The sequence below is a fragment of the Mauremys mutica genome, chromosome 1 (assembly GCF_020497125.1).
Source record: "Mauremys mutica isolate MM-2020 ecotype Southern chromosome 1, ASM2049712v1, whole genome shotgun sequence".
Lineage (NCBI taxonomy): Eukaryota > Metazoa > Chordata > Testudines > Geoemydidae > Mauremys > Mauremys mutica.
This window is the reverse complement of record NC_059072.1, coordinates 193,051,089-193,068,488: the sequence shown is the minus strand read 5'-3', so window position 1 is coordinate 193,068,488 and position 17,400 is coordinate 193,051,089. Positions and strand designations below refer to the sequence as shown.

General features: G+C 40.9%; 1 protein-coding gene across 1 annotated transcript; it reads right to left on the bottom strand.

Moving 5' to 3' along the window:
- Nucleotides 1-2,913: 2,913 nt before the first annotated feature.
- Nucleotides 2,914-16,735, bottom strand: LOC123354278 (60S ribosomal protein L13-like). The gene is made up of 3 exons (XM_044996170.1): nucleotides 16,424-16,735; nucleotides 6,025-6,151; nucleotides 2,914-2,939 (listed from the first exon to the last, which is right to left on the bottom strand). Exons 1-3 carry the CDS (start codon nucleotides 16,691-16,693, stop codon nucleotides 2,914-2,916), a joined length of 423 nt encoding a protein of 140 aa, XP_044852105.1. The 5' UTR covers nucleotides 16,694-16,735.
- Nucleotides 16,736-17,400: the final 665 nt, after the last annotated feature.

The following is a 17,400-nucleotide window of genomic DNA, read 5'->3' as shown; positions in this document are numbered from 1 at the left end:
AACCTCAATGGCTACTGTCATTAAATAATTGTCTGATTTCCACATAATGTCCTGCAAATGTGAAAATATACATCCATAAAAATAAGAAAAAAAATGCTTAAAACCCATAACTGTGTGCAACTGAAAATTAAAATGGATTAAAATGGGGGGAAATGCTTAAAATAAACACTAATATTACCAGTTGAAATTGTAAAAAATACTGCTTAATGTTTTGGTAGGAAGAGAGCCTGAAATACACGGCCGTGTATCAGAAGCCTGGTATGATGCCTAAGGCCTGGGCTAAAGTAATGGTCAAAACTTGCTAATATAAAGCAAAGTCAGGTTGTTAGCAAGAAGCAGGCCCTGCTCACAGAATTTGGTAAGCATAGGGCTGATATTGCTAGGCACAGAATACTCATGCAAGCACATTCCAGAGGGTAGGTACCAGAACACCTCGATACCAGCACATTCCCCACAGATAATAGGAACATACTGACCAATCCTAAAGATGAGGTCAGGATGACAACATGATGAATGGAGATGTTTTGATCAAACCAACATGTACAAGGTAACTGGAGGCTCCTGGATACGTCAATGGGTGGCACCCTAATACGTCTCAGGGGGGCACCCAGGAGTGATGCGTAACTTGTTTGTATTGGTGTATAAATATGTATCTCAGAGGGAGAGTCTTTGTCTGGCCTAGGAGATAGTGGAAAGTCCCGCCACTAAGTGGGCTGGTCCATTGTCATGGGCATTACAATGATACTTGTTACAGTCCATGTATCTGCCCTTGATGAGGGCTACTGCTTGACAGTCACCAACTGTGAAATGCTTTATACGGACTAGCACTTGAAGAAAGAGGTTAATTAGCTGTACAGTAACGGAAATTTTCTGAGTGTGTATATATATACCATGACTTATTACCATCACCACTAATTTGTAGTCCTGATGTCACAGGCTCCTAAGTGTGGAAGTGTAGCTCCATTCTTTATACTTTCATGGAGCACACAAGGAAAGGAAGGGCATGTGCACTGCCCTTATAGAGTCTGCTGATTAGAAAATTCTCTGCACCAGCCATGCACTTGCCCATCAGTGGAATAGCTATGCAGACTAGACATTGTGAAGAACATCAGATACAGTACAAATAAGTAACCTTTTTCTTGGTTTTTTTTCTTTCTTTTTCATATAAATGAAGCTCTTTTGTTCTAGTTCATTTCTATCTTTCCAACATGGGATAGCTTAAACTGACCAGATGAAAACTGTCACAAATGCCAGGTGATTAAATAAGAGGTCTTTGCAATGGACTAACTGCACAAATATTAACTTGTTTAGACTTTTCTGTAGCCAGTCACTTTTTATTTCCTCAAATGACCTCTGTTTTTAAGAATTATATTATACTGACTCCAAAAAATTACTTGAAACAAATTTCTAGAAACTAACAGTGAGAAGTAAGATCCACAAGACAATTTTTACCAAGGACAGAATTTAATGAATCAGTCAAATAACCTTTTCTCATTACCCATTTTTATTAGTCTATTTTGTAGCACATTGGTATCTCACTTATTTTAAATTGCTTGTTCTTCCAGGCTATTTAAACAAATCATGTCTGATACTGCCTTGAGAGCAATGGATGTTGTGCCTAACAAATGATATGCCTGATTCTGAACTCACTTTTACTGGTGTAACTCCTTTAACTGCAGAGAGGTTACTCTTTCGGGGGAGGGATAGCTCAGTGGTTTGAGCATTGGCCTGCTAAGCCCCAGGGTTGTGAGTTCAATCCTTCAGGGGGCCACTTAGGGAGCTGGGGCAAAAATCAGTACTTGGTCCTGCTAATGAAAGCAAGGGGCTAGACTCAATGACCTTTCAAGGTCCCTTCCAGTTCTAGGAAATAGGTATATCTCCAATAACTAAATTATTTGTCATTAGTGTGAGATGCACCTGATTGTCTTAGCAACCCAGTATAAATCAGGAGTAATTTCACTTAAATCAATAGTGTTACACTGGTTTAAAACCAGTGAAAGTGAGATCAGCATCACATCTTTTGTGTACAAAAGCACACTCTTGAAAAGTGAAAGTGGAAATAACAATAGCATTGATATTCACTTCCAGGCAAAATAAAGAATAAGCTATAAGCAATTTAGTAAAAAAACAAAACAAAACATCCTGTCATTTGGTTCCTTTCTAAACCTAGTTGTGGCTTCAAATTTAAGTATATATTTTACAGATGTCTAGATTAAGGCACCATTCAGAACACAGTATTTTATTCTTGAAACACTATGGGTGAAAGCCTGATCCCATTGAAGCCCTAGCAAAACTCCCATTGACTTCAGTGGAGCCAGGATTTCACCCTTTGATAGTTTTTTTAATTGTTATTATTATTGTTATTATTAATCTGTCCAGTCCTAACACAGAATTAATGCTAGAAATGGTAGCACTGGTGTATTGTGACAGAAGCAACCACCGGAATAATGATAGACCTCATGCTATGTACCATTTGTCTTTTATTTAGGTTCTGTATCTTTGACTTTTACTGACTGAAAAGTGGGAGCTGTGATTGGCCGATCCCGTGGACAGGGCAGGTAAACAAACCGGCTTGGCCCACCAGGGGCTTTCCCTACACAAGCGGCGACCCCAGTTTGAGAAACACTGGAATAATGGGTCTGTGCAACTATAGATCAAAAGGTTTTAATGGTCGCTATGGTTCACCTTATTTCCTTTACACTGCAGGTTGAAACATTCATGTCCTTTCATTCTACCTTGAATAGAGCTGTCTTTCTCAACCTGAACATATCAATTGTTTAGACAAACATACAGTGGAGTGAAATGTATTTATATTTTGTATATAGCAAAATGCTTTCATGACAGCTATATTCTGTGATCCAACACTATACTTAATATATAATAGCTCTCACTTAAAGGAAAACTCGGGACTTTTCAAAGATCATCATGAACTTGTAATCCTGGAAACACAGACAGTAGCACAGAAAGAACTTGTGTCTACTTCTTTATAATGGAATAATATAAAACAACACTAAGGCCCTAGTTCAGCAAGGTACTTGGGCACATGCCTAACTTTGTCAATGGGAGTTACTTACAGGCTTAAATGTAGACTTGCTTTTAAGGACCTTGCTGAACTGAGATTTTAGTGTAATTTGATGTGATTGCCTAATGGACATATAGACTAGAGCAGGGCAGGAAACAGTTTTCCTGTCCTGTGAAAATTTTAGGTTTCAAAAAATTTCTTGTCCACAATTGGAATGAAAAGTCAAATGGATACAATTTTTGTGAACTGAAAATGTGAAAATTATTTGTATTGCAGTCTATGGAAATGTTTTTATGTTTTTGCAGTGTGTAGTGGGGTGGACCCCGCTCCTGCCCTGAAGGGGTAAAAACAGCTCTGGGAGGGGGCTGTGGCTGGAGAAAGCAGCTTTTAGGCTGGGCTGATTGGGGGAAGTGGCTGCAGCTGGGGCCATGCCCCAAACAGACTCAGTTGGCCCTATAAAGGCAGAGAAGCCAGGGGCAGACAGAAGTCCCTCTCTCTGTTTGTAGAGGGAGATGGGCTTGACTGCAGGGACCTGAGCGAAGCAGGGCTGGGGACAGGCTGAGGAGCTCTAGCCTGGAAAGCCCTAAGCTGCGGCCTAGCAGAAGGCCAAGGGGTACTACGGGTTGCAGAGGGCAGCCCAGGGGTAGACCAATGTAGCAGGTCCAAACCCTCCTTGCCAGTGATGAGTAGGCTGATACTGCAGTCTGCCCCAGGGCGTGGGGCTAGACAATGACTGGCAGTAGCCATATACTGATAGAGGGTGGGGGTTCCCTGGGAAGGGGAGACCCAGAGAGAAAAGCATTACTACCAGGGGGCAAAACCTCAGGTAAAAGGGCACCGGGTCCAGGGAGAGACATGGGAGCCAACGGACAGGCAGATCACTGGCCGGCAGAGGGTGCTCCGGAGCTAATTCCCAGAAGTCACCAGCAGGAGGCGCCGCAGGGGTGAGTCTACACCTCTACAGTGTTTCATTTTGATTTTGACCTTTCATTTATTTCTTTTACTCTAATTAGCTTAAATGTTAAATAGTCATTTTGAACCAGAACACTGGAGTTGTTAATGTTGAAAATGGTACTTTTTAAAAAAAAAACACTCAAAGTTGTCAAAGTCAAAATTAATGAAAACCTTTCCGGCAGAAAGTCTTGCTTTTGATGATTCAGCATTTAGTTGACTGAGGGTGCAGAAATGTTTTGTCAAAAAATTCCCGACCAGCTCCAGTATAGACACAGACATTCTGCTTCTGTTCTGCTGTTTGAAGGTATGTTGTTCTTTGAGTGTGTTTTGCACTAGTCATGCTTAAAGTAAGGCACATATTTAGTCAAGTATGATTGGTCAAGTATTCAATCATCTTTCTTCATTTATAATGAAAGTTTAGTAATCTCATTTTGTATAATCTCTTGCATCAGATTATAATATACATTTAACATTATAGCTCATTTTTTAGTTTTTACAATATATCATAATTCAATCATCAACTGTTAATGGTACAGCAACAAATTTAATTTTTTCTAAAAACTTCATTATTAAAACTGGATCAATTACATTGAAATAACATATGCCACTTTCAGTTACGAGGTGAGACTTTTCTGTAGGTGAAGACTGAAGTGTTCCAGGAAATAAGACAAAACAGAAATCTCTCTCACAAAATGCACTTTGTTTTTTTTTGTTTTGTTTTTGTGAACATATCTTGACTCCCTTGCTTACATGACAAATAGCTAATATTTTCTTCGTTTAACTTCAGTTATTCTATGAAGCATTTTGATTTTCTAACTTTCCTTCCAACTATAAACCAGTTGACTGTTCCTATGGATCTAGTGGTGGTTTCCTTCATTTAGTCATAGTAAACAGAAAACAAAGACAGTCATAGGCAAATCTAAATGATAGGTTCAAATTATATTTTGCTGTGCTACTGATCTCATTCTTGCAGACCTGGAGCAAAATTAGACTAATGTAGCTGAACAATATGGAATGCCAAACAAAAATGTCCCATTACTTTTCTTTTTCTGTGAAAGAAATGTAATTGTTTTATAGTAGTAAGATATCTGAATTACCTAGCAGGGTGAAATCTCATCCCATCAAAATCAATGGCAAATCTCTCACTTAATTGGGACTAATTTTTGTTCCAGATGTTTAAAAAACACTAAGTCCTAATGATACAAATATTAGTGTCATTAATATCGTGTTTTACTAGAGTTATAGATATAATTGTGTGCCACTTTATTCCATCAAAGTTAATAGTAACCTGAAAACCTAAAGAAACAAAATGCTTCCAAAATGTACTGATCCTGTAAAGAGCCATCAAAGAGGCCAAAAAGGAACAAAATTCAAGCATAGATTTGAAATCTAAATGTACGCCAGTACAATCAGTTGAACTTCTAACATGAAATAGTCATACAGTATAGGGAGAGGTTTAATTGCCTTAAAACAGGCTTTGAATCCTTTGTCATTCTTAGAACACTCACCATTTTTCTTATGGTGCACACTGTATTCTGTGTGTTGAGTTAGATATAATTCTGTAACACCTCAAAATCACATTTTGAGTTGCACATGTTGTGTGATAGCAAAATTAATTGTAATGGTAGATCAAGAGTAGCCATCCCTGGACAAAAATAATAGTAGCCTGGGGCTTTTTGAGCTGGAAGACTTTTCTGGCTGCTTTCAAAGACAGCCTAGGTATTGACAATTAGTTACCAGTCATGTTATCATAAATTGTACTGATCTTCTTCTAATAAAGTTGAATAAATATATTAGATTTCTTACAAAAAGTTAGATGGCCCAGTAAGCAGTCCTGAATTCTACTATATGGTATTAGAACTGTTTATCCTGGTAGCTAAGGGCTACACACACACACACACACACACACACACTTCTGCTAAGCACCTCCACAGAGTAAGGCCATTTACCTGAAAAGTGAATATGTAGACTGAATGGTTGGTGTGGAGCCCAAAGCAGCTTTCTCGTCAAAGCCGTCATCCCAAGTTATTGCCACAGTGTATACTTACTAGGGTTATCTCCCATATAGCAGGTCTTTGAGTCAGGTTGAATGTCTGTCAAGATGCTAACTGTTAGGTAAAACATTTCTGTAGCAGCTGTTTTGATTTGGAATGTATAATTTCTTGGAGTGTCACTCTGTAGACAGACGATATAAAATGTGTTCACAAAATTTAGTGCTTATACGAGGTAGAATGGGAAACTCAGCATTGGTTCAAGTTGAATTTAGCCTGGATAAGTCCTGTATAGGTTTCCTCGATGTACAATGTAGGGAGGATAAATGAATACTTTTAGGCATTTTAAATGTCTAAATGATAAGGACCATAGTAAAAAATATCAACCAAATTTGGTAAACAGCACTCTTCCCTTTACATAGTGTACACATACCCCAGGGGCCAACTCTGTGCTCAGGAATTTAATCAAGCCTCTGACAGCTTGAGGTCATTTAGTGAAGATTCTGTACCACTCTTCTGGAGAGTAGGGGTGTTGACCCTGATATCTTGCCCAGTTTCTGATTTGGAGAAATGTATTCTGCCAACATAAATTTCCCATTAGATGTCAATTGCATAACACCCACCTCTTCAATTCTGGTGCTACATTGATCAATAAAATTTGCACTCTAGCTTTTACAGGGTAGTTTTGACTTGTAAGAAGGGAAGAGATCAGTCAGTTCTCTATGAAGAATGGTAAAGAGCAGCTATGAGGGGCTAGGAAACCTTTCTGAGGACAGTGAGCTGACATAGCTGTGAGGATGGAAAAGGCAAAATTATAAAGTCAGTTTCCAATAAAAAGGGCCCTGAAAACACACACACTGCATGGATGATCACCTCTACATTTTGAAAGCAAATCCAAATCAGAACATATTTCAAGAAAACTGACAGCTCTGGGGACCTAGATTGGGGGCCAACATCAATGGGTAAAGCAAATAAAAACAGATCAAAAGGGAAGAGGGGAAGAACTGTGGAGGAAGATCAGCTCAAACTGCCAGAAATCAACTGACATGACTGTCCCTGCCAGCAGGTATATGGGATCTTGGGGAGCAATTACCACACGGGTGGGGTGCAAAATAAACTTTATTAATAAAATGCAAAAACAGGGAAAATTCAATAGTGAGGGGTATGGGGTTTGTTAAGGTAGACAATTGGGGAGGGGTTTCTTTTTGGTGAACAGTAAGGAGGTTTCAATAGTGGGGTACAACACAGCAGGATACAATACAGTGGGTAACCAACTAACACTGAAGTATAAATGTAACAGGTAGCTAGCGATTTCTATGTAAAAAGGTGTGTCACAGCAGCATATAACCAACTAATAGTTGTGGAAAAATATGTTAAATAACAAACAATTTTAGGTAAAATGTGTCACAGTGGTGTAAATGTAGAATGTGAGGTGTATCAGAGAGGAAAAAGTAACCAATGGGGTTTTGTGCTAGACTTCAGCAATACAATTGAGGTTTGGCAGTAGGAGCACAGAGACACAGACACACAGAGCAAACAGGCTAGGAAGAACAAACAGGCTGCAAGTTTTAAGCAGCAGAGAGAGTGTAACAAGGTAGAAGGACACAGAGAAGCTGGGGGAGGTGCAGTGGGAAGACAGACTTAATTACAATTATACAGAACACAGCAAAATCTTATCTATGATCTAGCTTAACCAAGACTACACAAATTAGCAAGTAACAAAACACAATGCAACAATTCTCTAAGCCTAACTTACAAAGTATAATGCTAAACTTAACTTAATGGGTGCACCTTATGCTAAGGATAGTTCCAGAGGGCTGAGTGGTGTGTGTCCAGGACACAGCTCCAAAGAGGGGGGGGGGTTGACTGCAGCAGTGGATACAGCTGAAAACAGTCCAAGGCAAAGCCCACAGGAGCAGAACTTAGCAGCAGCACAAACTTATTTTCAGTGGCAGAGTGCCACGGGGTTTAAGAGAGAGGTTTTAAAACACAGACCAAGGTTTAGCTTGAGTCTGTGTGCTGGGGAGACAGAGCCAGCAGCTAAAATAATAAAATAAAAGTACAGAAATTTTCACAGAGGGATTCTTACCATCCCCCAAGGCAGCAACAGAGGCAGAAGCAGCAAGAACATCAGAAGGCTTAGGTACAGTTTTGATAATCAGGAGATCTCTCAGGCAGCAGTTCGTTCTTCGTGGGGGGGGGCGGGGTTCAAAAACGGGGGTATGCTCAAAAATAAAACGAGAGCAGAGAAAGGACCCCCAGAACCCCTGGTTGATCAGACCAGGCAGCAATGCAAGAACCTTTCTGAAGTCTGTTCAAAAAATGTCTGTTTATAAAGGCAAACCCGGCAGCTTCCCGCCAGTAACTCTGATTGGCTCCCCCTCTTACAGGTAGGAGAGAAGGCAGAGAAAAAAAAACTGCAGGCAGCCACCAAGACATGTTTGGACTAGACCTGAGTCCAGAGGTATGACTCATGCCCAGGATCTTAAAAACACAATAGGTCTTGCAGCTCTGGACAGAGCCTACCCTACACCAAGCCCAGGTTTTAACAAGGTGATAACAGGACTAACCCTTTGAACAGAGCAGTGGTCCCACTTAGCACAAGTGGCCATCCCTTTGAGAAGGGCAATGGCTTTTGTTAAACAACTTAAGGGGCCCTCCCTTTGAGAAGGGCAGAGGCCCTGGTAAACAACTTAACAGCCAGGGAGGGGCAGCCACAGAGGAGAACAAGAACAAAATGGAGTAAGGGGACAGCTTTAAGAAACAAAATGGAGCTGTAACAGACAATGACTACAGGCTGAAACTCCAGAAACACATCCTGGCTGGCAATCTACTGGTTCTATTGGAAAAATAGTTGTGACATTTTAGCTTTGACTAATAAGAATGATTGCCATGTATGCTTATAAAGTAGATACTCTACCTGAAACCAGCCCATTATGAGCCTCTTCCAACAATATTGTGACTGATATTTTTGTAAAATTGAGAGGTATCCCAGAATGTTCTGCAGATACTTGGAAAGAACCAATATTTGATTTCAGGACCTAAACATACTCCCTTCCTTGATCTTAGTCCAAAGACTCAAGAAATGTGGGAAAAATTGGTGGAAATGGAAAAACTTTTAAGTCAAGTATTCATGCATCAGTACGTATGCTGTGAAACTCTGAAAACCGCATGGGAGTGTGTGCAAAACAACATTGAGGATGCTGATTCTAAAAAACATCTGTCAAAAGTCCAGTTCTGAATGCAATATTGTACACTCCAGCAATGATGTGATGATAAAAAATAATGTTGGGTTTTACTCTCCACTATTCTAATTTAGCATTTTCATTTGTAGGCATGTTTATAAGGGCCTAACTATAACACCAGGGCCAAAACCACACCAAAATATTTTTTAGTCTCGAGTTTAATAGGCCCTGAAGCATAGGAGGTGTCTTTGAAAAAAGTGGAACAGTAGACTACTGTAATTCATGTCATGATATAAGTGAGATGCCTATCTTCACTTCCAAAATGGAGGGTGGACAGTTTAAAACTGAAACACCTGTAAATTTGTCATTTATCTCATGGAGACGAGTAGTTAATAATACAAAAACGAAGGACAAGCCTTCATATGCAAGTGAATTCTGATGTATCCCATATGGACATCTTGAGAATTTAATTAATGTAGGCAATTGGCTGAGAGAATCATTAGATAGATTATAAGTATCCTGTACTCTATCTTTTATACTCTACACTAGAAGAGTATAAGTATACCTGTACTTTTTTATCTGAATAGTTAACAGAAACATCCTTATGAACTACACAAACAGTACTATATATTCTCCTCTTTGAGATGGACACAGAAAACTCCTTTGAGATGACATACTCACTGCTTTTGATATTAATGTTCTGTATGATAATATACAGAGTTTTAACCCTCTACAAAAATGTAGCCAGAGAGATGTCATATCCATTCCTATGGGTGCAGATGGGGAATTTAGCTTGGGGGAGGGCAGGCAGGGCTGATATTGAGGGCAGGTCTTCCAATGGATTCCTGTTTGTGGAGGCTGACTCCTTCCTGAATTGCTCCACTTCTAGGGAAGGTTAACTCTGTGTTCCCCTATTAGACATTGTCGTGTTTGTAGGTGGCTTTGTGTGAATCGCACCCAGGAAATGGATGCAGAAGAGTAATTCTTTGCTGTTCAATGTATCGGTCTTATATGGTGGTCTAGATTACCTATCTTTCTTCCTATTCAAATGGTTATATGTTGGATGACACTTGTGGCATCAGAACACATATTAATGTTATTAATAATGACAGTGCAAAAGCCTTGTCAGAATGTCATCTCTATTGATAAGAAATGATATAATAGATTTTCATACAGCTTTGTAAAAAGATGCTGAATAACTGAATGACAGAGGCATCAAGTTTCTTTTCTGGATGCTGACTAACCAAAGCCAGGTAAAAACAATGCTAGTTTTGAGATTAAAACATTTGTTTCTTATAGGTCTCTGCGCAGGCTGAGACCAGGGCATTTGGGAAGCTGAAATTTACCATCACCAACCTTGGGACTTAGTGGCAGGCTGGTACACAGACACTCTTGGGCTGCTATTACATCTTCTGGGTTGGAATAGTGTTTGAACCTCCTCTCTGTCAGTTGTGCAAGGTATTGGTCCAATGAATGTGTGGCAGCACCCCAGGCCAACCAACTCTGTGGCCTTCCACTCTAGCCTAAGCAGGGCTGGCCGGGGGACCCTTTACAGGGTATGTACGAGTTGCACAGATATCGCTGTGTGTTGTTCTATCAGCCTACCCTGCCTTCCACACAGGTCATATATGGGACATAAGTGGTAAGAATGGCCTTGGGCTATCCCTCTGCACCATGAGAGAGTTTCACTGAAGTGGAGTAAGTCCCAAATTTTCAATGCATTTCAAAGGTATTTTTGCGTATGATGCATTTCCGTTCAAGCAGGAATGGATGTTGCTAAGATAATTCTACATTCCACAAGGATTTTCTTCCACTAGAAAAATGTATATTGCTGCATTTCAAGAGGATGGTCATATTGCTGCTCCTTCCTCTGTCTCCTCAGGGAAGGAGAGGAGCAATTACGCTACTCTGCATGAGAAGGATAAGGAGTCATCCCTGGTTTTCTTTCCTGTTGCAGCTGCTAACAGCAAGAAGTGAGGGTCATTTTAATTGTAGCTGATACCTGGTGAATAAAGATGAGTTGGCCTTGCTACCTTTTGGTCCTTTCTTTCCAGAGGCTTCTGTACATAAACTGCCAGTACCTGCTGTTTATGCATCTGCAGAGAATGAAAAGACCACTTTGCCATCTCCTGTTGTAGCAAACTGTTTCATAATTTTTTAAAATATTTTTTATATTAGTCCTTTTTTCTGTTTGGGGGGTGGGGCTGAAAACAATACAGACAAAATCACTTCATTTTTAGGAATATGCAGCGTATTTTACATTCACTTTAAAGAGATATTTTATAAGCATGCTTATTTCAGAATTGTCCCATGAGTACAGTTTACAGAATAGTACTGGATCAAGAGTGCCTATCAAGTCATATCTCAGTAAAACAAGGTGCCAAATATAAGTATTTCTTTGACAACCACAGATGTATCTCATACATATAGCATCATGTTAATTGGATATGTCTTTCAAACATTGTGTGAGGGATTTTTATACATTAAAAAATTAAACTCTTTTTCAGATAGTTATGGATTAAAAAGTAACGCAGATTCCAAAGGGAAATCCTTCACATTTTCTTTTTTTTTTTGAGAAATGGTTATATACTGGATATGTGTAATATCTGAATCTATAATGAACATGTAAGCAATTACTTTCAGAACTATTAAAGGCGCATTTAAATAATTAAAAAAACCTAATGGGTCAGAGTCTCACCTCCACTGGAATGGCAAAACAGCAATAATATTAACTTAACCAGCTAGTGGATGGCTTCCCTCTATGCTGATTGAATCCCCAGGTAGCTTAGGAGGGCCACAAGGGCTCTACTTTTTTTTTTCTTTCTCCCTCCTCTTCACCTTCACTTATGCCAAGGACTGGTCTGCCTTGTTATGGCAGGTTCCACTATTAGGAAGTACAGGTAGTTAAAGTTGGTACAAAGCCACTTTTGCTCTCCTCACCCTGAGTATAGTTGGACACAGCCCTGGAGGAGATTTAAAATATATATATTTATGGCTTTATTTACATACATTGTGAAACAAACTATTTTGCAATTTTATTAGAATCAGAAAGGGAAGCTGATCAGCCCCTGTTTTCATTTTTCAAATCTTAAATGTACCTGGAATGTAAAGATTTAGATTAAATATAGTTTTTAAACAATGGGATAAGCTATTGAAAAGTACACTGGATTTTTAAACACTTCACTTGAAATTTTTGAAGCTGCTTGGAGGATTTAGACACACAGAAATCCTGTATTCCTTGGCTTTGGTAATTGCTTGGGACTTAGGAGACGTGGGTTCAATTCCCAATAGGACTTAAACAGCAAGTCCCATTTTCAAAAGTGACTTAGGCAATTAAATCATTTAGGCATTTCAACACTGAGCAAATTGAGGTCTCAATACCTTTAAAAATTGGAGCCTCCATCACCCATCTCTAAAATGGAGTTGATAGTGTGACACATGTTGCAACCACATACAGTATATTTGGGGTCTGTGTTCTGTTAAATTTATGAACACCATTTTTGGGCTAGGAATTGTATTCATCTCCATGGGAGGAGAGTTACACATCTCTTCCAGGAACTAAAAACAGGCCTGATGGTTAATTACTGCAGCCCCTGAGGTTGCAAACATATCCAGAGAAGTAGCATCTGTGGGGTACTTTACATATGCTGGGTTAAACAGGTATCAAGAGAAACAAAGAGCTTTTGGTATAAAAGGCTGAGTTTAAACAGATCCAAGATGTGCTTTGCAAAGCAATATGACTTTTTGTCCAAGGGGGAGCCTCAACCCTTGATGAAGGGTTGGAAGGACATTAATCTTCCAGAGCCCCATAGAACTGATAGGAGATTTCTGCTACATGTAGTATAAATTTCATTTCAATCTGAATTACTATATTTATCTTCTCTGTATGTTTTCTGTCCTGAATAAATGTGGTATTTGGAAAGAGCTGTGTGGTAACTTGTAACTACAAACTTTAACTATTCATAGTCCTTGGAGAGAGAGCACAGAACAGGGTCTGGACTCAGTCATACTTACCTGCTGGGGTGAATTACAAGGAAATGCAGGGAACTCTGCAGCCTCAACCAAGGTCTGGAGAGGGGATGGATGTTGGTCACTGCCCATACAGTGGTAAAGGCTAGGGCCTGATACCTGAACAGTTATTCTTAGAACAGACCACAGAAACAGTCAAAGGTGCAGTTATACTGAAACTGTGACAGACAGTAGTTCCCTACCTTACACCTTGGAGAAGTACTAATGGGACAGGTGTTATGGCCTTCAAATCAGTTGGATTCTAGGACTATATAGGAAAAGTAAAATACAACCCTGCAAAACTTGCCTTTCAGGGTTACTCTCCAGACTCTACTTTTCCCTAAATCTCTCTCCCAATAATCACATAGACTCGTCTCATCTTCTGTTGGCTGGGGTCTCCACACACAACCCCTTCTTAACTAATTTAACAAATGAGCATGAGTGCCCAGTTAGTACATATGCTGTATAAGCAAATCCCATAATAGGACTTGGCCTTGTCTGAGTGATGGTCAACACACTTCCACCACCTGTACAAACACAGGAAGTTTTCTTTCCAGTGTGTGCATTTTAAATTTCTCACAATTGTTTTTATCCTTGGAAATTTGTTGTAGGCAGAAAGATGGCTTCCTTTTAAGTGGTGTGCTTAACTCAGGCTAGGAAGTGAGACGTTACTTTGAAAGATGTACTAAAGCTCTTTTGAGAACGGCAGTGCCAAAAAGTGTATTCAGCTCCTCTAAAGCAAAGCTCTTCCTTTGTGCTGTTTGAGACCCTCATTGTGAGTACTTGGGGTATGTGCACCATGCTAGTGTGTGGGACACCTACATTCAGGAACTTGTCTCATTTTCCCCCCTCCTAGGACCCAACACCCCCAAAGTTGCATGCAGCATACTGGAGAAGTAATTGAGACAGGCCTTAGTGAGGTGGTTGGGATTCAAGCTGTTTAAGTTGCTGCTCCCAGTAGCTGTTTTGTGATTGACGTGAGGTAGGTACACATTCCTGTAACACTTCCTCATCTTTAACCTCATTTCTGTCTATCATATCGGGGCACTGAGCCTCTCACAATCTTCAACCTACTTATCCTCACAAACTAAGTACCATTGTCCCCCCAGTGTGCAGCTGAGGCACACTTGCCCAAGTTCTCACAGGAAGTCTGTGGTGGAGCAGGTGCTTGGACTCAGGTTTCCCATGTCCTAACTATGTGCCCTAGCCTCCAGACCATCCTTCTCATAAGGGAATTGATTCCTCCATAGTGCCAACTGAAACTGTATGGTTGGGGAGTCTGGGTATAAAAGTAGAAGGGAAAAGACAAATAAATTTTCAAAAGTAGATAGTCATTTCAGGTATCCAACTTGAAATACCTTAAAGGGGCCCTGTTTTCAGAAGGTGAGTGTCGCAATCCGATATGAAGTTTTGGCTTTAAATGGCCAATTATCGGTCCACGGCCATCTTGTCCTGTTAAAAGGACAGGACTGCCTCCATCTTGGACCAGGTTCTTGTTGTATAGGAGAGGGCAGAGACTCAATCCTGGCCAGCAACACTGGCTGTGTATGTTCTCCTGTTTTCTTTTTTTTCTTTCTCCTGCTGGGCCATCTAAAGGTCAGGCTAGTTCTGTGTGTGAAGGCCTGATTCTGCCTGGCAACCTGTTTTTTGGGCCGGTCGTCTGGAGGTCAGGTTAATCCTGCCAAACGACTCACTTTCCCGCTCTTTTTGGACCCAGTCATCTAAGGGTCAAGCTTGTTTACTTGTCAACTCCAGTGTGCCGTGTGCAAATCCTGCTAACGTGGGGTGGCAACAGCTCGAAGCCTGGAGGGAGGAGGGACCAGGGAGCCAATCAGATGTTGACACGAGTGAGTGAGACCCTTTCTATAAAACTAGGTTTCCCCCCAAAATTTGTGTGGAACATCCGCGTGTTAGCTGAAGGACCTGATCACCCTTTCGGCCAGGGTCTCCTCCCGGTAAAGCGCGCTCGTGTCGTATCATTTGGATTCATTGTCGTTTGGACCCGATCCCTGTCAGCTCGTCATGCTTCTGGTGTCTGTTCTGCTGGTCAGCTGCGCCTGGAGTGCGGTATTTGTTTTTTGATGTCTGATAGTTAGCTTATCTAGCCTCTTATTTTTCCCCTCCCTAACTCAGTACCAAGTATCTACTCAGGATATCAGGATTGTATTAATGAGCTCAGAATTGCACAATTGCTTAGCTAGCTTGTATAATTGTTCCAGTTGTTAGTGAATAGTTAATTGCAAACTGTTTTATGTGTGTGTGAATCACTGCTCTGTCTTTGTCCGGAGTGAATGAATCTGGGAGCTGTCTCCACCTGGAGATTAGCAGACCAAGGGGTTCCCGTCCCCGCGGTCTGAGTGAGTGGAATCTGCCCAGCTGCAGCCGCACCACACTCTGGGTTACCCTTAGTGTGAAAGCAAGGGTGGCTGAGGCAGTGGCCCGTGGGTCTCTGTTCTGTGTTGCACAGGGTACCGCCCTGACGAACCCAATTCCTATCTTTTAAGATTGGCGTGTCTGCCTATTTGGTGTGGTGTGGTGAGCAGTATAAAGTGTATTATTATTGTGTTTTGGGGTGTGTTTGTAATTTTAATACCATCCCAGCCAAAGTTACCTACTCCCCCGGCCCAAGTTGTAATCATTCCCCAAATAAACACAGCCACTTGGCTTTTCACTGTTATTCTGGTCCTGCCTGTTTTTCCTCACTCAATACCAAGCAATCTATTTCGGACAGTGAGTACTGGGTTTTAAAAAATCTTGCCCCTTTAAGGTGTTTCAAGCTGGACATCCAAAACTGAAGGCCCTCCAAAATCACTAGTTATTTTAGAAAGTAAAGCCAGATGTAGATCCCTAAATAAGGACTTAAAAGCTGAACTTTCTACAGCCAGTCTTGAGTCTTAGCCACATAAACTAACTGCCCAGTCTAGTCTAGCAACGGTAGCAGAATGTGTGTCAAAGCCCATGCAGAGGTAAGGAAACAGATGTCAGAGAAAATTACGCAAACACGGAAAGAAATAGATAGATAGAAATGGAGTACAGAGGTCTGGAGGCCTACATGGGGAAAGGCTTCCATGCTTCTGATTTGCAAAACGTGCAGAAAAAAACTCTCTGCACAAATGGTTCTCAAAACTCTATACTATTCCCAGAGTTTGGACACTAGTCTCTGAAATGACTGAGCTAGAAGTGAGCAGTGTAGTTGTAGTTGCATCAGTCCCAGGTTATTAGAGAGACAAGGTGAGTGAGGTAATATCTTTCATTAGACCTACTTCTGTTGGTGAGATGCCAGCCATTCGCAGCTCTTCCAAGCTGAATCCTCTGCCAGCACGAACTTTTGTGTGGTACCTAACAGTGGGACACCTCACAATGGGTCGGATTGGCCCTGACACTGGGCGCGGAGCAATGCGCCGAGCCTTTGCCTGACAGGCCTTCCTCCTGCGGATCTTCCTAGCAGGCTGGTTAAACCACGTGGCAACTCGTCTCTGCCAATCTTTGTGGAAATGGGGTTTCAAGATCATGCCATTTCGACTGGGTGCCATGATTGCTTATATCCCTCCACAGGGGGAAATGGCCGACCGGAAAAGCTTTTGAGCCAAACGCAGTGCTCTTCTTCAGGTCTGGGAATGATACTCCCAGTGTCCCAGCTAAATTCAGGGTGGAACCAACTGTTTAACATAAGTAGTTAGCACATATTCTAAGGGACCATTCAAGGTGGAGTGGCCTGTTAACACCTCTGTGGTCATAGGACAAAAAAGGAGGAGGGGTTACAACAATTGTAACCCACTAACCCCAGTGGATTACCTTTCCCAAATCTGAAGATGAACTCTGTGTACTTCCAGGAGCTTGTCTCTGTCACCAAAAGGGGTAGATCCAATGAAAGATATTACCTCACCCATCATGTCTCTCTTGTGAGCCAGAAAAGCTTTCAGGGTATTAATATTCATACAAGCTGACCAAATTCAAATTGCTTCAAAATTCCTGTGTCTGACACTGTTACAGGTAGCAGCTCTCAAACTGGAGCAGGGTTTATTTGGGTCACCTGTGGACATATTTCTCCCTGTTGAGGCTCTTTGGCCCAGTGTAGTGATATGACTTAGGTTCAGATAAAGCTAGGTGTATTGAGTCATTTCAATAAAATAAAGCTAGAACTTCAGCTAGTTGGTGATGATGGCACCAATTGTAATAATAGGGGGGTTTTGTTTGTGTGTGTGTGTGTGTGTGTTTGTTTTTGGTTTTGTTTTTTTTG